This window comes from Poecilia reticulata, chromosome 8, assembly GCF_904066995.2.
Source record: "Poecilia reticulata chromosome 8, P_reticulata-male-v2, whole genome shotgun sequence".
In the NCBI taxonomy this organism is placed as follows: Eukaryota; Metazoa; Chordata; class Actinopteri; order Cyprinodontiformes; family Poeciliidae; genus Poecilia; species Poecilia reticulata.
Genome location: NC_088837.1, coordinates 15,839,224 through 15,854,189, shown reverse-complemented (window position 1 = coordinate 15,854,189; position 14,966 = coordinate 15,839,224). Strand labels below are relative to the sequence as shown.

At 42.9% G+C, this 14,966-nt stretch overlaps 1 protein-coding gene across 1 annotated transcript; it reads left to right on the top strand.

Annotated features, from left to right (window-relative positions):
* The first annotated feature begins 360 nt into the window (after window positions 1–360).
* Window positions 361–14,742, top strand: fscn2a (fascin actin-bundling protein 2a, retinal). Its single transcript, XM_008416199.3, has 5 exons — window positions 361–1,712; window positions 4,841–4,997; window positions 5,249–5,370; window positions 5,480–5,647; window positions 12,820–14,742. The coding sequence occupies exons 1-5, from the start codon at window positions 890–892 to the stop codon at window positions 13,023–13,025; spliced, it is 1,476 nt and encodes a 491-aa protein (XP_008414421.1). The 5' UTR covers window positions 361–889; the 3' UTR covers window positions 13,026–14,742.
* Window positions 14,743–14,966: the final 224 nt, after the last annotated feature.

The following is a 14,966-nucleotide window of genomic DNA, read 5'->3' as shown; positions in this document are numbered from 1 at the left end:
GAATTCGTGTGGATAAGTAACCTGTAAAATCCTGGTATAGGAACATTAATATAGCTTTTACATGCGTCTGAATCAGTCATCCATGTACAAATAATTTCAGTTCTATATGAAGGAGGTACATTAGTGATACAGTTTTTATCTCATAAACAGCCCTTAGCCACAGATCAAAGCATACTGATGCAGAACTAAAAGTGTTCTGCATCAGTACCATTAGCATTTTCCTCATAGAAACATAAATATATGTTAAGATCTTCTGGAAGATGAAAAGCATGTAGGGTCCTAGAAAAAGCACCTTTATTTAGGAGACATTCTCCATTAAGACTGTGGTGCACCAGCAGATCAAAGCGAGGATTATCCTTGCTCTGGATAGCCTGGCCGCTAGGATGATGACCTCACTATGCGTGAGACTCAGCTGAATACCAGCTGAACAATGAGTGTGTCAGACATCTAAAAGAAGGGGGAGGAGTAGAAGGAAAAACAAAAGAGGTGACAAAAGGAGAAAGATGTGCAAGTTGGTATAGAGGAAGCTATACTGTTTCCATAGCGAAGGAGAGCGAGGCAGGAGGTCTTTGGTTGGTGCACTGGAATGTGACGTCAGCAGCTTGTTGGATTGAGGTGCCGTGTCCTGCTGATGTTAATCCTAACTCATTAAGGAACTGAGAGCAAGTACCTGGGCACGCTCTCAGGGGAAAACAGAGAAAGTGATTTGAGAAGAAAGAAACTCTTAATAGGAGGAGATAAGTGGAGTTACTGCACACCCCGGGAAACAGAAGAAGGAAGAAATCAAACATTTTGATTTTCAGTCTCATGACTACTTTCATTTGTCGACAGTTCCCTTGTTTGTTTTAAACCTCTGTGCTTGCAGTTTTAACGTGTGGCCTGTTCAAGAATGCCCACCAACGGGATTAACAAGGCTCTCAAGCTGCAGTTTGGTCTGATTAACTACGAGAACCGCTACCTGACCGCTGAGGCCTTCGGCTTCAAGGTGAATGCCTCAGGCATCAGCCTGAAGAAGAAACAAATCTGGACTTTAGAACAGGACGAGCAAGATGGGCAAGTCGTGTTCCTCCGAAGCCACTTAGGACGCTACCTTGCTTCTGATAAAGCTGGAAAGATCATATGTGGGGCAGAGAAGCCAGACCCTGAGTGTCGTTTCCTTATAGTACCCCAGTCTGATGGTCGTTGGGCACTGCAATCGGAACCTTATCAGCGTTACTTTGGAGGATCAGCGGACTATCTGTCCTGCTTTGCCCAAGTCATTGGGGAACAAGAGCTATGGGCTGTTCATCTGGCTTTACACCCTCAGGCAAGCCTTCTCAGTGTGGCACGAAAGCGTTATGCCCACCTGTCTGCTTCCGATGGAGAAATCTCAGTAGACAGCAACATTCCCTGGGGAGTGGACTCGCTGGTCACCTTGGTATACCTGGATGGAAAGTACAGTCTGAAGACCTGTGACAGCCGCTTTCTCAGCAATGATGGCAAGCTGGTGAAGGAGAACTCCAACGCAACCAGCTTCACGCTGGAGCTGAAGTCTGGGAAGCTGGCCTTTAAGGACTGCGATGGGAAATATCTGGCCCCAGTGGGCCCCACAGGAACCCTGCGCTCTGGCCGATGCTCCAAACCTGGAAAAGATGAGCTTTTTGATTTGGAGGAGAGTCATCCTCAAGTAGTCTTCCAAGCTGCCAATAAAAGATTTGTTTCAGTCAAGCAAGGTAATCAACTTCTTTTGATTGGATGAAAGCAGTTGCTCTTTTTTCCAATCATAACTGAGCTTAATGTAATAACAGCAGCACAAGAATTTAATTCTATTTAATATTAATATTTTCAAGTATTCAAATGGTGGCAAGTCTGAAAAATATTGAAAAATTAACCCTGACAATGGATAGGTCGACTTATAAAAAATTGGAGTAAAAGCTAGCAGTTAATTTAATTAATAGTAATCATAATCATCATCATCATGGTGTTTATTTCAAAATGGCATACTACTGTTGGTCTAATACGAGCAGCTGTTGTGCAATTAAAAAAATCCATTAACTGTGTTTTGAAGTCCTTAAATTCTAAGTAAAGGTTATGCTAAAAGAGGAATTATATCAACTGTTCTCAGTGTGTTTCTGTTAATTGAACGTTATATTTTAAACATTAAACAAGTTCCAGTCAGTACAGTTGTATGGCTAGTCGATGTGTGTAGTTGCTGCAATCAAAACATCAAAGCAGGTTAATTTGCTAGCAGAAAGCTAACATGACATTTTGTACATGTTGGATCCAGAGTGTTGGTAGCCATATTGTGGAGGTCACTGTGGTAATGGGCTTTGTCATTTTCACTGTGTGTCCCATGAAGATTAGCTAGTGTGCAAATGACTCCAAGACCGATCTAAGCAACAGGGGTGTCAGTTACTAGCAAAGGGTTCTAAGCCTTATAGTCATTTGCTTCTTTGCTATCAGTTCAGTTCAGTTCAGTTCACACATGTCGTCTGCAGTCACTGATTGTACATTTCTTGAAAGAATTAATCTAAAGAATGCAAATGCAATAAAAAAGTGGTGACAGACACACTAGATATACTTGCCATGTCAATTGCTTGGGTTTCAAGCTTGCGTCATTTTATTTATTAATTATTTTTATTTTTTATTTTTTTTAAAGCAACAACTGTATTTTCTTTAACTGGAGCCTTTTGGGATTCAGTGAAAGCATCAGCCTCTATGAATGTTATAAAAAACAGCTTCAATTTTGGATTTGTAAAGTTGCCCAACAATGCATGTGCTCCAATTGGAATAGGCTACACTAACCTTTTTGTGCAGGCATTATTATGCCTATGAATAAAATGCTTTCAAAAAAAAAAAGAGAAACAAAAAACTAACAAGGAAACAGTTCTGCAAACTTCATTAAACAGAACAAAAAAACTCAGTTTTGAACTGAAGTGTTTGGCCTTGTGGTAGTGTCGTGTTTTGTAAGGAACTAGGCACTGAAAGCTGCTTAGTGGGCCCAACAGTGCAGATTTGCATTTTGCCACTCAGGGAATTACAGCATGCGACTGAACAGGAAGGGGTGGAGGGTTGACTGAAGGGGATTAGTGTTCTAACGGGATTAAGAGAAAGGTTGAAGGATATTTCTGTGGCACCTAATTTATACTACAGCAGACACAGTTCAATTACAGGCTATGTGTCTGTGCATTCACAAGACCTGACACACCCCAGCAGCCAGAGTTTATACATGTAGATTAGGTAGGCAACACTAGGCCGACTGCAAGTGAAGCATTGGTGTGTAAAGAAAATTGGGGAGTAACTGAGTGGAAAGATGGGTGTGAATTTGATTGATCTTTCTTGCATAATAGGTTCCGCACACAAAACAGATCATGAGTTGATGACATAAAATTTGCTGATGTGTTATACTTCAGAAAACATGACAAAGGTGGCGTGCAATTGGTTACAAGTCATTTGTTCCTAATGAATCTTCAATTTGAAATTAAAAACAGGCACTTATGATATTATGTTTCTATGGTTGTGTACAAAAGGTAAAAACATTAAAAGATAAAAACAAGGCCAAAAAAAAAAAAGAAATCCTCTTTCCAAAATTAACATCATCTATCTTTTCTATTATAACACAAACAAGATTATTACTTATGAGCTCTTCCATCACACAGGCATGAGCGCTTCGTACTTATAGTGTGCAACACTTTATGCTTTTGTATAATGTTAAGCACTATGTTACACTGTATACACTTATGCTAGTTACTTCATACTAGAATGAGCCTCTAATATCCAAATATTCAAGATGAAGCTCAAATTTAGCAATTTGAACTCCTAGTGGCTCAATTTTAGTCATTTGAGCCACTAGATGTCACCAAACTCCACAAAAAATTAATAGATTACTGAAAATGCAGACCACGATAGAAAGTCAACTTATAATAAAAAAAGGGATTGGCGTTTTGCTGAAATTCAGGGATACTTTCCATGTAAACTAGACAAACCTGGATCTTCCAGTTGTTGATGAAAGACAAACATGGATGGTAAAAAGTGGAGAAGAAGGATGCACGGACTCGACAAGTAGATGTAACTAGAAGTGGTTTATCCATGTCCGTACACACTGTAAATCATTTGACAATTTCACTAAAAGTTATTCACAAACGTCCTATAAGGGAACAAAATCCGAATATAACAAAACAAAATATCTTCACATCATGTCTGACCTGAATTGCTGTCCCTGTTCATGAAAAGGATCCCACTAACATGCTGTTCAAATAGGCTTTTTGGCTACCTCATAACCTCCACATTAGGAACTTTGAGCAGTTCTTATATTATTGGATTGCTTCTCAAAGTATCTTTAAATAAAATTGGGCTCCCGAGAAAATCTAATTTGCAAAAGCATTTGGCTACTGTGCTATAATTCTGTCACCCATATTTCCCTTTCAAGCACTTGAACTTGTATACTTGCGATACCTTATGTACTTTCTTGTTTAATAGTTCAAACATTTTAATGATATTTGATTGGAAATTTTATTAGGGCACAGAAGGTATATATGGGGTACATGTGTCAATTTGCTAGGTCTTGCAAGGCCAATTAAAAGAAATTCAAAAATTTGGGTAATCATAATTTAATTTGTGCTGCCACGACCTGAATGTTTAAGAAGATAGAAAATGTATGTCCTGAGTCAGCATAATAATACATCTTTATGAGCTGAAGTAATTAAACAGTCTTCGCATTTTGAATATGGTTTCTATTTGTACTTACCTTTACTGCAATTTCGGATGAGATGCTGTAGGCATTCAGGATGATACTGTAGTTAAAAATCCTATCCTCAGGAAAAAGTTTAATTATCATGGGTGTCTTCTTCTTTGTTGCCAGGAGTGAGTATTTCAGCCAATCAGGATGTGGAAACTGACATGGAGACTTTCCAGATGGAGATAGATAAGGAGAGCAAAAAGCCAATGTTCAGGACCAATGGAGGGTCCTACTGGACTCTGGTGACCCATGGAGAGATCCAGTCCACTGCCACGGAGGTGTAAGTAGATATTAAACCACTGAAAAGGAAGCTTTCTAATAAGTTTTAACTACTTCGGAATGGTGCTGCTCCAGTGACCCTTTGCAGTTCAAGTACATACTAACTCAGTTTGTACAAAGTTCTTGCTGTACTCAACTTTTTTCTTAGGTTATCTATCATGCGATTTAATTTAACCTTTAATTTAGCTACTTTTTTTTTGTTAGTCTCACTTGTACAGTTCCACCGAAATATCTATCTTGTTTTCCTTCCAGAGAGGTCAACACAATGTTTGACATTGAGTGGCGAGGACACAGGGTAGCACTCAAGGCGAGTAATGGAAAGTACGTGTGCACAAAGAAAAATGGGCAGCTCTCAGCAGTCAGCGATACAGTGGGTAAGTGCTTTTAGGCTACTTATTTGAATTTCCAAATTGTGTTTATCTGAAATACCTGCCACAAGCAGCGGAGACACACCAGATGAACAAAATATTTTGCTCATTATAGGTGATGATGAATTACTTCTGATGAAACTCATCAATCGCCCGATGCTCATCCTTCACGGAGAGAATGGCTATGTGTGTCACCACAAAAACTCCAACACCCTTGATGCCAATCGATCGGTCTACGACATCTTCTCGTTGCTATTCGACAATGGCGCCTATCACATTAAAAGTCAGTGTTTTCATATCACACTAGTTTTCTTAAACTCTTACAGCATTGGTAAAAACAGTCTCAGAATCGAAAAATAAATACTTCACTGTGCATCTAGTGATTATTTTTGCCAGCAAAACACAAATATACCAGGGTATGGCACGGAATAACTAAAAGTATTTGATTATATTTCTAAGAAGCTTACATTATTAAAATATTTATTTCCACTGTTCTTTATTTTTCTTGATTTTGTAGGGGTTTGTTTGTATTTTCTTCCTCTCAATATTTTGAAAGTCCCACCACAGCCTTTCATTTGGGCTGAGGTCTGGATTTTGAATGGGTCATTAATCCCCTTGCATTTTCAATCCATCTGTTACTGATTTTGTTGCTGTGCTTAGGGTAATTTTCCTGCTGCTTGGCCCAGTTTCAGTTGTCTGCGAAATTCTCTCACATTTAAGTCTAGAATACCTTTAGTTGAGGAATTGTTGATGTACTAAGGTGCCCAGATTCTGTAGGAATAAAACATTATCAAACAACAACTCTTCTACCACAATGTTTGAATGCATATGTTTATACCCATTTGCCGTGTCCAAATGGAGATCAATCCAAAAGTCCTAGACCTTGTCCAGCACCACACTTTGCGAACAAAATTACGTTCTTTAGTCAATCAAAAAATATTCTGACAATTATTCCAAATAACTCATCACTGTTAATATTCTTGACTGAACCCCCCCAAACATTTAACATAGTTGCCTTACAAACTTAGACGTCATTCTCCTTCTCCTCTTTCTTCTTCTACTTCTAATTGTAAAAATTTTGAACCCCTTTTCATTTCTGTAATTGTAAAAACTGTGAATGAGTGAGAGCAAAGATATCTTGATCTTTCATCTTGTTGACGATGCGAGCCATCATCAACAAGAGCATGCCATTGGAGATATTAGGCTCCAATGTTAATTCTCCGTACCACAGGAACATTGCCAGGCCTTTTGCATCTATATAGTGTTCAGAGTTACTGATGACCAGGTCTATGTGTAATGTTCAGACCTGAGGACCCGAAATTTCAGTCAGACACAAAGTAAAAATCAATAAGGTCTTTATTGAGGACCAGGTATAGGGACGGGGAACCACGAGCAAGGAACAGGAACCTCTGAGGACAGAGAAACAGGTTAGAGGGTTGTAGGTAGGAGGGGAAGGCCAAAAGTCTGTAAGGGAAAAGATCACTAACCTTCCTGGTGTTGTGGGGGATGAGGGATCCAGGTAGCACAGAGGAAGAGACAAGTGGCACACCTAGGGAAGGACAGGACTGGGAGGCACAGGGTTTAGGACAGGCAGGACCAGACAAACGTATCTGAGGGTTGGGCGAAGAGCAGTGGTCAGGTCACGGAAAAAGGGTCCAGTACTAGCAGGCAATCTCAGGCAGACAATATCCAAGGGCGAGGCAGGAGGCAGAGGTCAAAAGGCAGAAACAGGGTCGAGACCAGAAAACAGAAGCCAGTGAAGAATCCGACGTGGGCAAGGCAAGGCAGGAAAATCCAAGGGTCAAAAATGTGTTCGTGATCGTGGTCAGGTCAGGAAGAACGCTGGATATCTACTCACTCGGTGGCTTTCAAAAATCTGGCACCGTCTGCCTGCCTGAGAGCTGAATATAACTGCTGGTGAACAGGTGGAAGGCATGAGTCTGATTGTGCTCCAGCGCAGCAGCATGCAGGTGAACCAGATGAGCTTGATGAGGAGTACAGAGGAGAGAAACATAGCAGGCAAACGGGCCAGAAACATGACAGTACCCCCCTCCTAAGGTCCGGCTCCCGACGGACCCTTCGGCTGATCAGGATGGAGGCGATGAAAGTCCCTCAGGAGAGAATTATCGATGACAAAACGGCCGGGAATCCAGGACCGTTCCTCTGGTCCATATCCCTCCCAATCAACCAGGTACTGGACACCACGTCCCCTTTTCCTGGACCGGAGGATGCGGCGCACTGTGTAGACGGGATCCCCATCCAGGAAGCGAGTGGGCGGGAGAGGTTTGGGGGCAGGCTCAAGACGAGGTAAGGTGTAGGGTTTAACCCGAGACACATGGAATGTGGGGTGGATCCTCAGAACCGGGCAACTGTAGACGGACCGCCACTGGATTCACAACCTTGGAGATGGGGAAGGGACCAATGAAACGGGGTGCCAACTTCCGACTCTCCACCCGTAGGGGGAGATCCTTAGATGACAACCAGACCTTCTGGCCAACACGGTAGGTGGGTGCCTGGACACGGTGCCGATTAGCAGATCTGGACTGCACCTCTGACATTTTGATCATGGCCCTCCTGGCTTTCCTCCAGATCCGATGGCACCTCATAGCTGCAGCGTGAGCGGAGGGGACCTTAGCCTCCCTCTCTTGAACAGAGAACACCGGTGGCTGGAACCCATGGACAGTGTAGAAGGGCGAGAGACCAGTGGAGCTAGAGGGAAGAGCGTTCAAGGCATGTTCCACCCACGGTAGGTTGTGTGACCACCTGGTAGGGTCAGAATCACAAAGGATACGAAGCTTGGTTTCAATCTCTTGGTTAGCCCTCTCGGTCTGTCCATCAGTTTGGGGATGGAACCCAGACGACAAACTGACAGATATGCCAAGCATGGTGCAGAACTCCTTCCAGAACCGAGAGACGAATTGAGGTCCTCTGTCAAAGAGAATATGTCAGTGGGGAGCCCATGGAGGGGGAACACCTCCCGTGCCATAATCTCCCCCATCTCCTTAGCAGAGGGGAGTTTCTTGAGGGGGACCAGATGGACCATCTTAGAGAATCTGTCAATGACAGTTAATAAGACAATGAAACCATCAGAGCTGGGCAAACCTGTGACAAAGTCCATGGCGATGTGCGACCAAGGGCGGGATGGGATGGGAAGGGGCCGCAGTAACCCTGAGGGCGGGCGACGAGACGACTTTGCTTGGCAGCATTGATGACAGGCTGTAATGAACTTTCTTCACAGACAGCCTCACCGAGTCTGGGAGGATAAACTCCTCTGCATAGGCGGCCCCCAACTCAGAGGATTCATGAATTCTGGACAAGGCGTCCGGTTTTATGTTCTTGGTCCCCGGCCTGTAAGAGAGCGCAAAATTAAACCGTCCAAAAAACAGAGCCCACCTTGCTTGTCTGGGGTTGAGTTGTCTAGCTGCCTTCAAGTACTCCAGGTTCTTGTGGTCGGTCCATACTAGGAATGGTTCTTTGGCCCCCTCCAGCCAATGTCTCCATTCCTCAAGGGCCAGCTTGACGGCCAAAAGCTCCCTGTCCCCCACATCATAGTTGCGTTCAGCACTGGATAAGGATCTAGAAAAGAAGGCACAAGGATGAATACGACCATCAGCGGTTCTCTGACTTAGGACAGCTCCAACCCCAGTGCTGGAGGCGTCGACCTCCACAATAAATTGTCTCGCAGGGTCAGGGGACCAAAGAACCGGAGCAGAGGTGAACAGAGACTTGAGTCTGGAGAAAGCCTCCTCTGCCTGCTTGCTCCACATGAACTGGACCTTGGATGAGGTAATGGCATGAAGAGGAGATGCTACTTGGCTATAATTACGGATGAAACGACGGTAAAAGTTTGCAAATCCAAGAAATCTCTGTAACTGTTTGCGGTCAGTGGGCCATTCGGAGACTGCTGAGATCTTAGAGGGATCCATGATCACCTTGTTGGGAGAAATTATGTAGCCAAGAAAAGATGTGGTGGAGGTGTGGAACTCACATTTCTCTGCCTTTACAAAAAGATGATTCTGGAGAAGGCGAAGAAGAACCGACCGAACATGGTACTTGTGGGAATCCAGATCCTGAGAGTAGATAAGAATGTCATCAAGGTAAACAAATACAAAGTGCCCAACCATGTCCCTCAAGACGTCATTGACCAGAGCTTGGAAGACTGCTGGTGCATTGGATAGCCCAAAGGGCATGACCAGGTACTCGTAATGACCAGTGGGAGTGTTGAACGCGGTCTTCCACTCGTCTCCCTCCCTGATGCGAACAAGATGGTATGCATTGCGCAGGTCTAATTTAGTGAAAAACTTGGCCCCTTGGATCTGGTCAAAGGCAGAATTCATGAGGGGAAGGGGATACCGATTCTTAATGGTAATGCCATTAAGACCCCTGTAATCTATACAAGGCCTTAGAGAACCATCCTTCTTGCCAACAAAAAAAAAACCCCGCACCAGCAGGAGAAGAGGACGGGCGAATGATACCCGCCTTGAGAGAATCCTGTATGGCTTGGTTCTCGGGAGCAGACAGTGAATACAAACGCCCCTTGGGGGGTGATGTACCTGGAAGGAGGTCAATGGCACAATCATAGGGCCTATGGGGGGGGAGGGCTGTTGCCCGGGACTTGTTGAACACCTCCTTCAGATCGTGGTACTCAGGTGGCACTTTGGATAAATCCGGGTAAGTTTCTTCGATGGCATTGTCTGGAAGGGAAGGGGTACAGGCAGAGAGCAAACAGGTAGCAGAGCAAGACCTTGACCAGCCCAAAATTTCCTTGGCCTGCCAGTCAATGTGAGGATTATGCTTGTTAAGCCATGAGGCCCCCAAAATGATGGGCAACTGTGGTGAGTGAATAATAACAAAAGTGATCTCCTCCTGATGATTACCCCCAAGCGTCAGGCTGACCTTCTCTGTGATGAGGTTTGACCGGCTAATATGATGTCCATCCAAAGCTAGAACATTATGGACTGATGAAGTGTGGAGGAGCTTGATGTTGAGGCCCCTGGCATAAGATTCATCCATGAACTCTGTATCAGCTCCGGAGTCAATGAAGACTGATACCTGGTGGGGAATGGAGGAGACCACAAGGTTAGCAGAGAAAGAAAATGATGAGGAGATGGACAACATGTTATGGCTCAGTAGAACTCCCCTATCCTCTACTGAGCCTGCCCTTTTAATGGACACTTGGCCGCCATGTGACCCTTGCCTCCACAATAAAAACATAAATTAAACTGCCTTCTGCGACAACATTCCTCCATGGAGATCCTTGTTCTCCCCAACTGCATCGGCTCAGGATCTGGTGACTCTACTGAGGGGAAGGAGAAACTTGTGGCTTCGGACCGAGAACCTGAGTGACCAAATGGGGTCGATGAAACCTCGTTGTGACGTCTCTCCCTTCTCCTCTCAGCGAGGCGAAGGTCTATCCTGGTTGCCAGATCCTCAAGGTCCTTGAGGGACTTAGGGTAATCTCGAGTGGCCAATTCATCCTTGATATTTTCATTAAGACCTTGCATAAACACATCCATTAATGCCTCTTGGTTCCAGCTACTGTCTGCAGATAACAGGTGAAAGTCAATGATGTAAGAGGCTACACTCTTACCCCCCTGTTTCAAGGATAGTAGCCCCCTAGCTGCCTCCCTCTCAGGGAGGATGGGGTCGAAAACCCTGATCAGTTCTTTAGAGAATGTAGAATAGGTCAAACAGGAATCTGATTCATTCTGCCATTCTGCTGTCCCCCACTGTTTAGCCTTACCGGACAGAAGTGAGATCACAAATGCCACTTTGGAGCGTTCAGTAGGGAAAGAGGAGGGCTGCAACTCAAAGTGTATCTCACACTGAGTGAGGAACGCACGGCACTGGTCAGAGTCTCCTTTAAATAGCTCGGGAGGGGTCAGACGAGGCTCCTTGACCACAGCGGGCTGAACTGCAGGGGCTGGTTGGGGAGGTGTCTGTGGCTGTGCCTGGTCAGGAGGAGAAGACATGTTACGAAGCATGGAAATGATTTCATTCATGCCGGTATTAAGGCGACTGATGGCACTCTCAACATTGCTGCGCCAATCTTGTGCTGACGAAGGGTCCATGTTTGGCCAGATTTTTCTGTAATGTTCAGACCTGAGGACCCGAAATTTCAGTCAGACACAAAGTAAAAATCATTAAGGTCTTTATTGAGGACCAGGTATAGGGACGGGGAACCACGAGCAAGGAACAGGAACCTCTGAGGACAGAGAAACAGGTTAGAGGGTTGTAGGTAGGAGGGGAAGGCCAAAAGTCTGTAAGGGAAAAGATCACTAACCTTCCTGGTGTTGTGGGGGATGAGGGATCCAGGTAGCACAGAGGAAGAGACAAGTGGCACACCTAGGGAAGGACAGGACTGGGAGGCACAGGGTTTAGGACAGGCAGGACCAGACAAACGTATCTGAGGGTTGGGCGAAGAGCAGTGGTCAGGTCACGGAAAAAGGGTCCAGTACTAGCAGGCAATCTCAGGCAGACAATATCCAAGGGCGAGGCAGGAGGCAGAGGTCAAAAGGCAGAAACAGGGTCGAGACCAGAAAACAGAAGCCAGTGAAGAATCCGACGTGGGCAAGGCAAGGCAGGAAAATCCAAGGGTCAAAAATGTGTTCGTGATCGTGGTCAGGTCAGGAAGAATGCTGGATATCTACTCACTCGGTGGCTTTCAAAAATCTGGCACCGTCTGCCTGCCTGAGAGCTGAATATAACTGCTGGTGAACAGGTGGAAGGCATGAGTCTGATTGTGCTCCAGCGCAGCAGCATGCAGGTGAACCAGATGAGCTTGATGAGGAGTACAGAGGAGAGAAACATAGCAGGCAGACGGGCCAGAAACATGACACTATGGGGGAATTTCCTGTCTAATGCAGCAGCATGTTCAGCCCTATAAAAGCAAGATGTATTTTCTGTAAGGGTACCTCTTGCCTCTATTGTCTGGGAATTACTGCTCCTGTGTTTCAAATAAATCAGATAATGAGGTCATTAGTAGGATTTTGGAAAGCATGACTGCACTGAGGAGGTGATTCAGCCCTTTGATTCAGGTGTGTTGGACCAAAGAAACATCTAGAAGTTGCAGGACACCAAATCTCATGACCTGGATTTGAGGACCTCTGCCATGTTATGCTTGATGCCAAGACAATAAATGATATAATGTGAATATAAATCAATCAAATTATTTATTTTAAATGCCCTTAAAAAATCCTACAAAATAAATGCAACTGATGATTTCCCCCTCATTTTAATGTAATTTTAAAATATGATCAAAGTATCTAGGAACTCTTAATTAGTAATCTCTCCTCGTCGTCATGTGGAACAAAAGACAAATTTTGCCATCTCCCAATGTAAAGCAGTTAATAAGTTCACTGAAACTTGGTCAGATGACTCTAAGACTGACCTCTTCAACAGTTTTCTGCATTTTTTTTTAAAACTGACAGATTTATTTTGTCATGCTTCACACAGGCGTGAATGGAAAGTTCTGGTATGTCTCAAGCAGTGGCCTCGTCTGTTCAGATGGAGAAAAGGCAGAAGACTTTTTTCTCGAGTTTCCAGAACACGGACGAGTCGCCATCAAGGGCTCCAACGGCAAGTACCTTCGAGGGGACCAGGGAGGCACGCTCATGTGTGACGGTGCATCTGTTGATGCATCTTCTCTTTGGGAATACTGATCTATTCACAACAGGTCCACACAAAGGACCTGTGTTTCAGGTGCAAGACCCACTTTTACCAAGTCAAATGACGTGGACTGACATCATAACTTGCCTATTTTTATACTAGGTACAATCCCATGTTTTGATGTTTTTTTCTTTTTTTTGTAATTGGAAAGAGGTGGATACATTAGAAAAGCTCTGTGGGTCTTTCTTTCTTGAGAATTTTAAATGTTTTGATCTTGAAAGGACTACAAATGCCAACATCAAATAAAACATGCTGTGTTGAAATGTGTAATTTGATAACCAAGGTTTAGATGAGTAAATTTTAACCATTTTTATTTCTGCCCACATTTATTTCATATGCAGATAGAAGTACGAGCATTTTTTTGTTGAATGATTTTACAGGCATAAAAAGGGTTTCTGTTCAACCCGTGAGGTTGAAAATGTAACAAAATGTCTCATCAAGCTGTTCAGAATTCAGACAAATGAATGTAAAAAAAGAAGCAAAAATCACTATTTCTATTATTGCTACCTTCCACTATCAAAAAAAGGGTTATTTCAAAGGGTATCAGAAAGTAAAAACCAAATCCAAAGCAGAGAGGGAACAATTCTGATTAGCTTTAACCAAAACTGATGTAATTTTTATTTATTTATGTAAAGAGCTAGACTTTTAGGTGTTATATTCATCTGGTTTTATTTGTTCTAAGAAGCAGCAAAGGGACGCATCAGTGGTGCTGTGATTTGTCTTAATGGATCATTTATAGCTTACAGAAAAGACTAATAAAAAGAGATGAAAGAAATTACTCAGAGGACCCCGACAGAGCTGAGTGTAATAAATCTACACATTAATATGTTTCAAAAATAACATATTGCATGTTTGAGGAAACAACATAAAGGTCAGGAAATATCACATAGACACATCAGGAACAGATAAGAAACCACAAAGAAAAGCATTTTTTTTTTTTGTCCTGTTGAGAACTCAGAAAGTGCTTCTCTGGTGTTCGGCCTTAATCCACAATACACTCGTCTTATGTAGTGTAGTTACAAATAATGGTCCGTGATGGTATATTTTTTATTTTTAGAAAACACTGCAAAAATGCTTAGGAAAACATCACAAAAGGAAATGAAATTAAAAAATTTGACAACACTTTAGATGACAGTTTGAAAGCCTATATCTCTTGGTTTTCCCAGCACCACAATGAGCTTCGAAACTCTGCTTCATGTGTCTTTAAAGATGTTTGAAAACCATGTGGATGGAGTTTACGGGTGTCCAAGCCAAGAGCATCCAAATAATATCAATCATTCTTATCTTCTCAGCAGCTCTTCAAACAAACACTCCCTTTGAAAACATGATAAATAGCTTCCTGTTGACCCATGTCAGAAAAGGCCTTGTGTTCCAGCTTAGAATGAACTGAGCTCATTATACCGAGTGCTAAACACATTGCAAGGGTTACAAACTAGAATTCAACTTGAAGCCGTGCAAAAAATGTTTGACAGTTTTCTCCTGAATAATAATGAGTTCACAGTGTTTTATATGTGTGTAATTTGCGATTAATAAACAATTTATGGTAGCAAGCTCTGGTTGGTTAATCATACAACTTGTATTAGCTCCACAGGAAACTTCTTGTCTTATATTAGAAAGCATTTAATATGTCCATGGGTACTTGCTGTTCACTGTCTTTGTTTTATGATATGCTTTTCAAAATGTTGTTGACAATAAAACTTGAAAAATAAATGTGAGACTTGTTAAATTTTATCAGAGAAAAGGCTGATCAACAAGATTATTGGTTAGATCACCAGCTTACTAAGATTCACTTGGTAAGATTAATGTCTTCATGAGAGAAGACATTAATCTTCTCTCATGCTGCAAAAATAAGATGATTTCAAATGATGGATTTGCCCGAGCTCTTTGAAAAACCCTGCTTTACTTTTATAAAGTATTTTGTGTTGGTCTATTCC

Bases quoted from the DNA above. Each gene is read 5' to 3' on its own strand.
- fscn2a (XM_008416199.3), top strand. From the start codon at position 890: ATGCCCACCAACGGGATTAACAAGGCTCTCAAGCTGCAGTTTGGTCTG. The intron at 4,998-5,248 runs GTAAGTAGATAT...TTTTCCTTCCAG, and splicing joins CAGTCCACTGCCACGGAGGT to AGAGGTCAACACAATGTTTG. The intron at 5,371-5,479 runs GTAAGTGCTTTT...TGCTCATTATAG, and splicing joins AGCAGTCAGCGATACAGTGG to GTGATGATGAATTACTTCTG.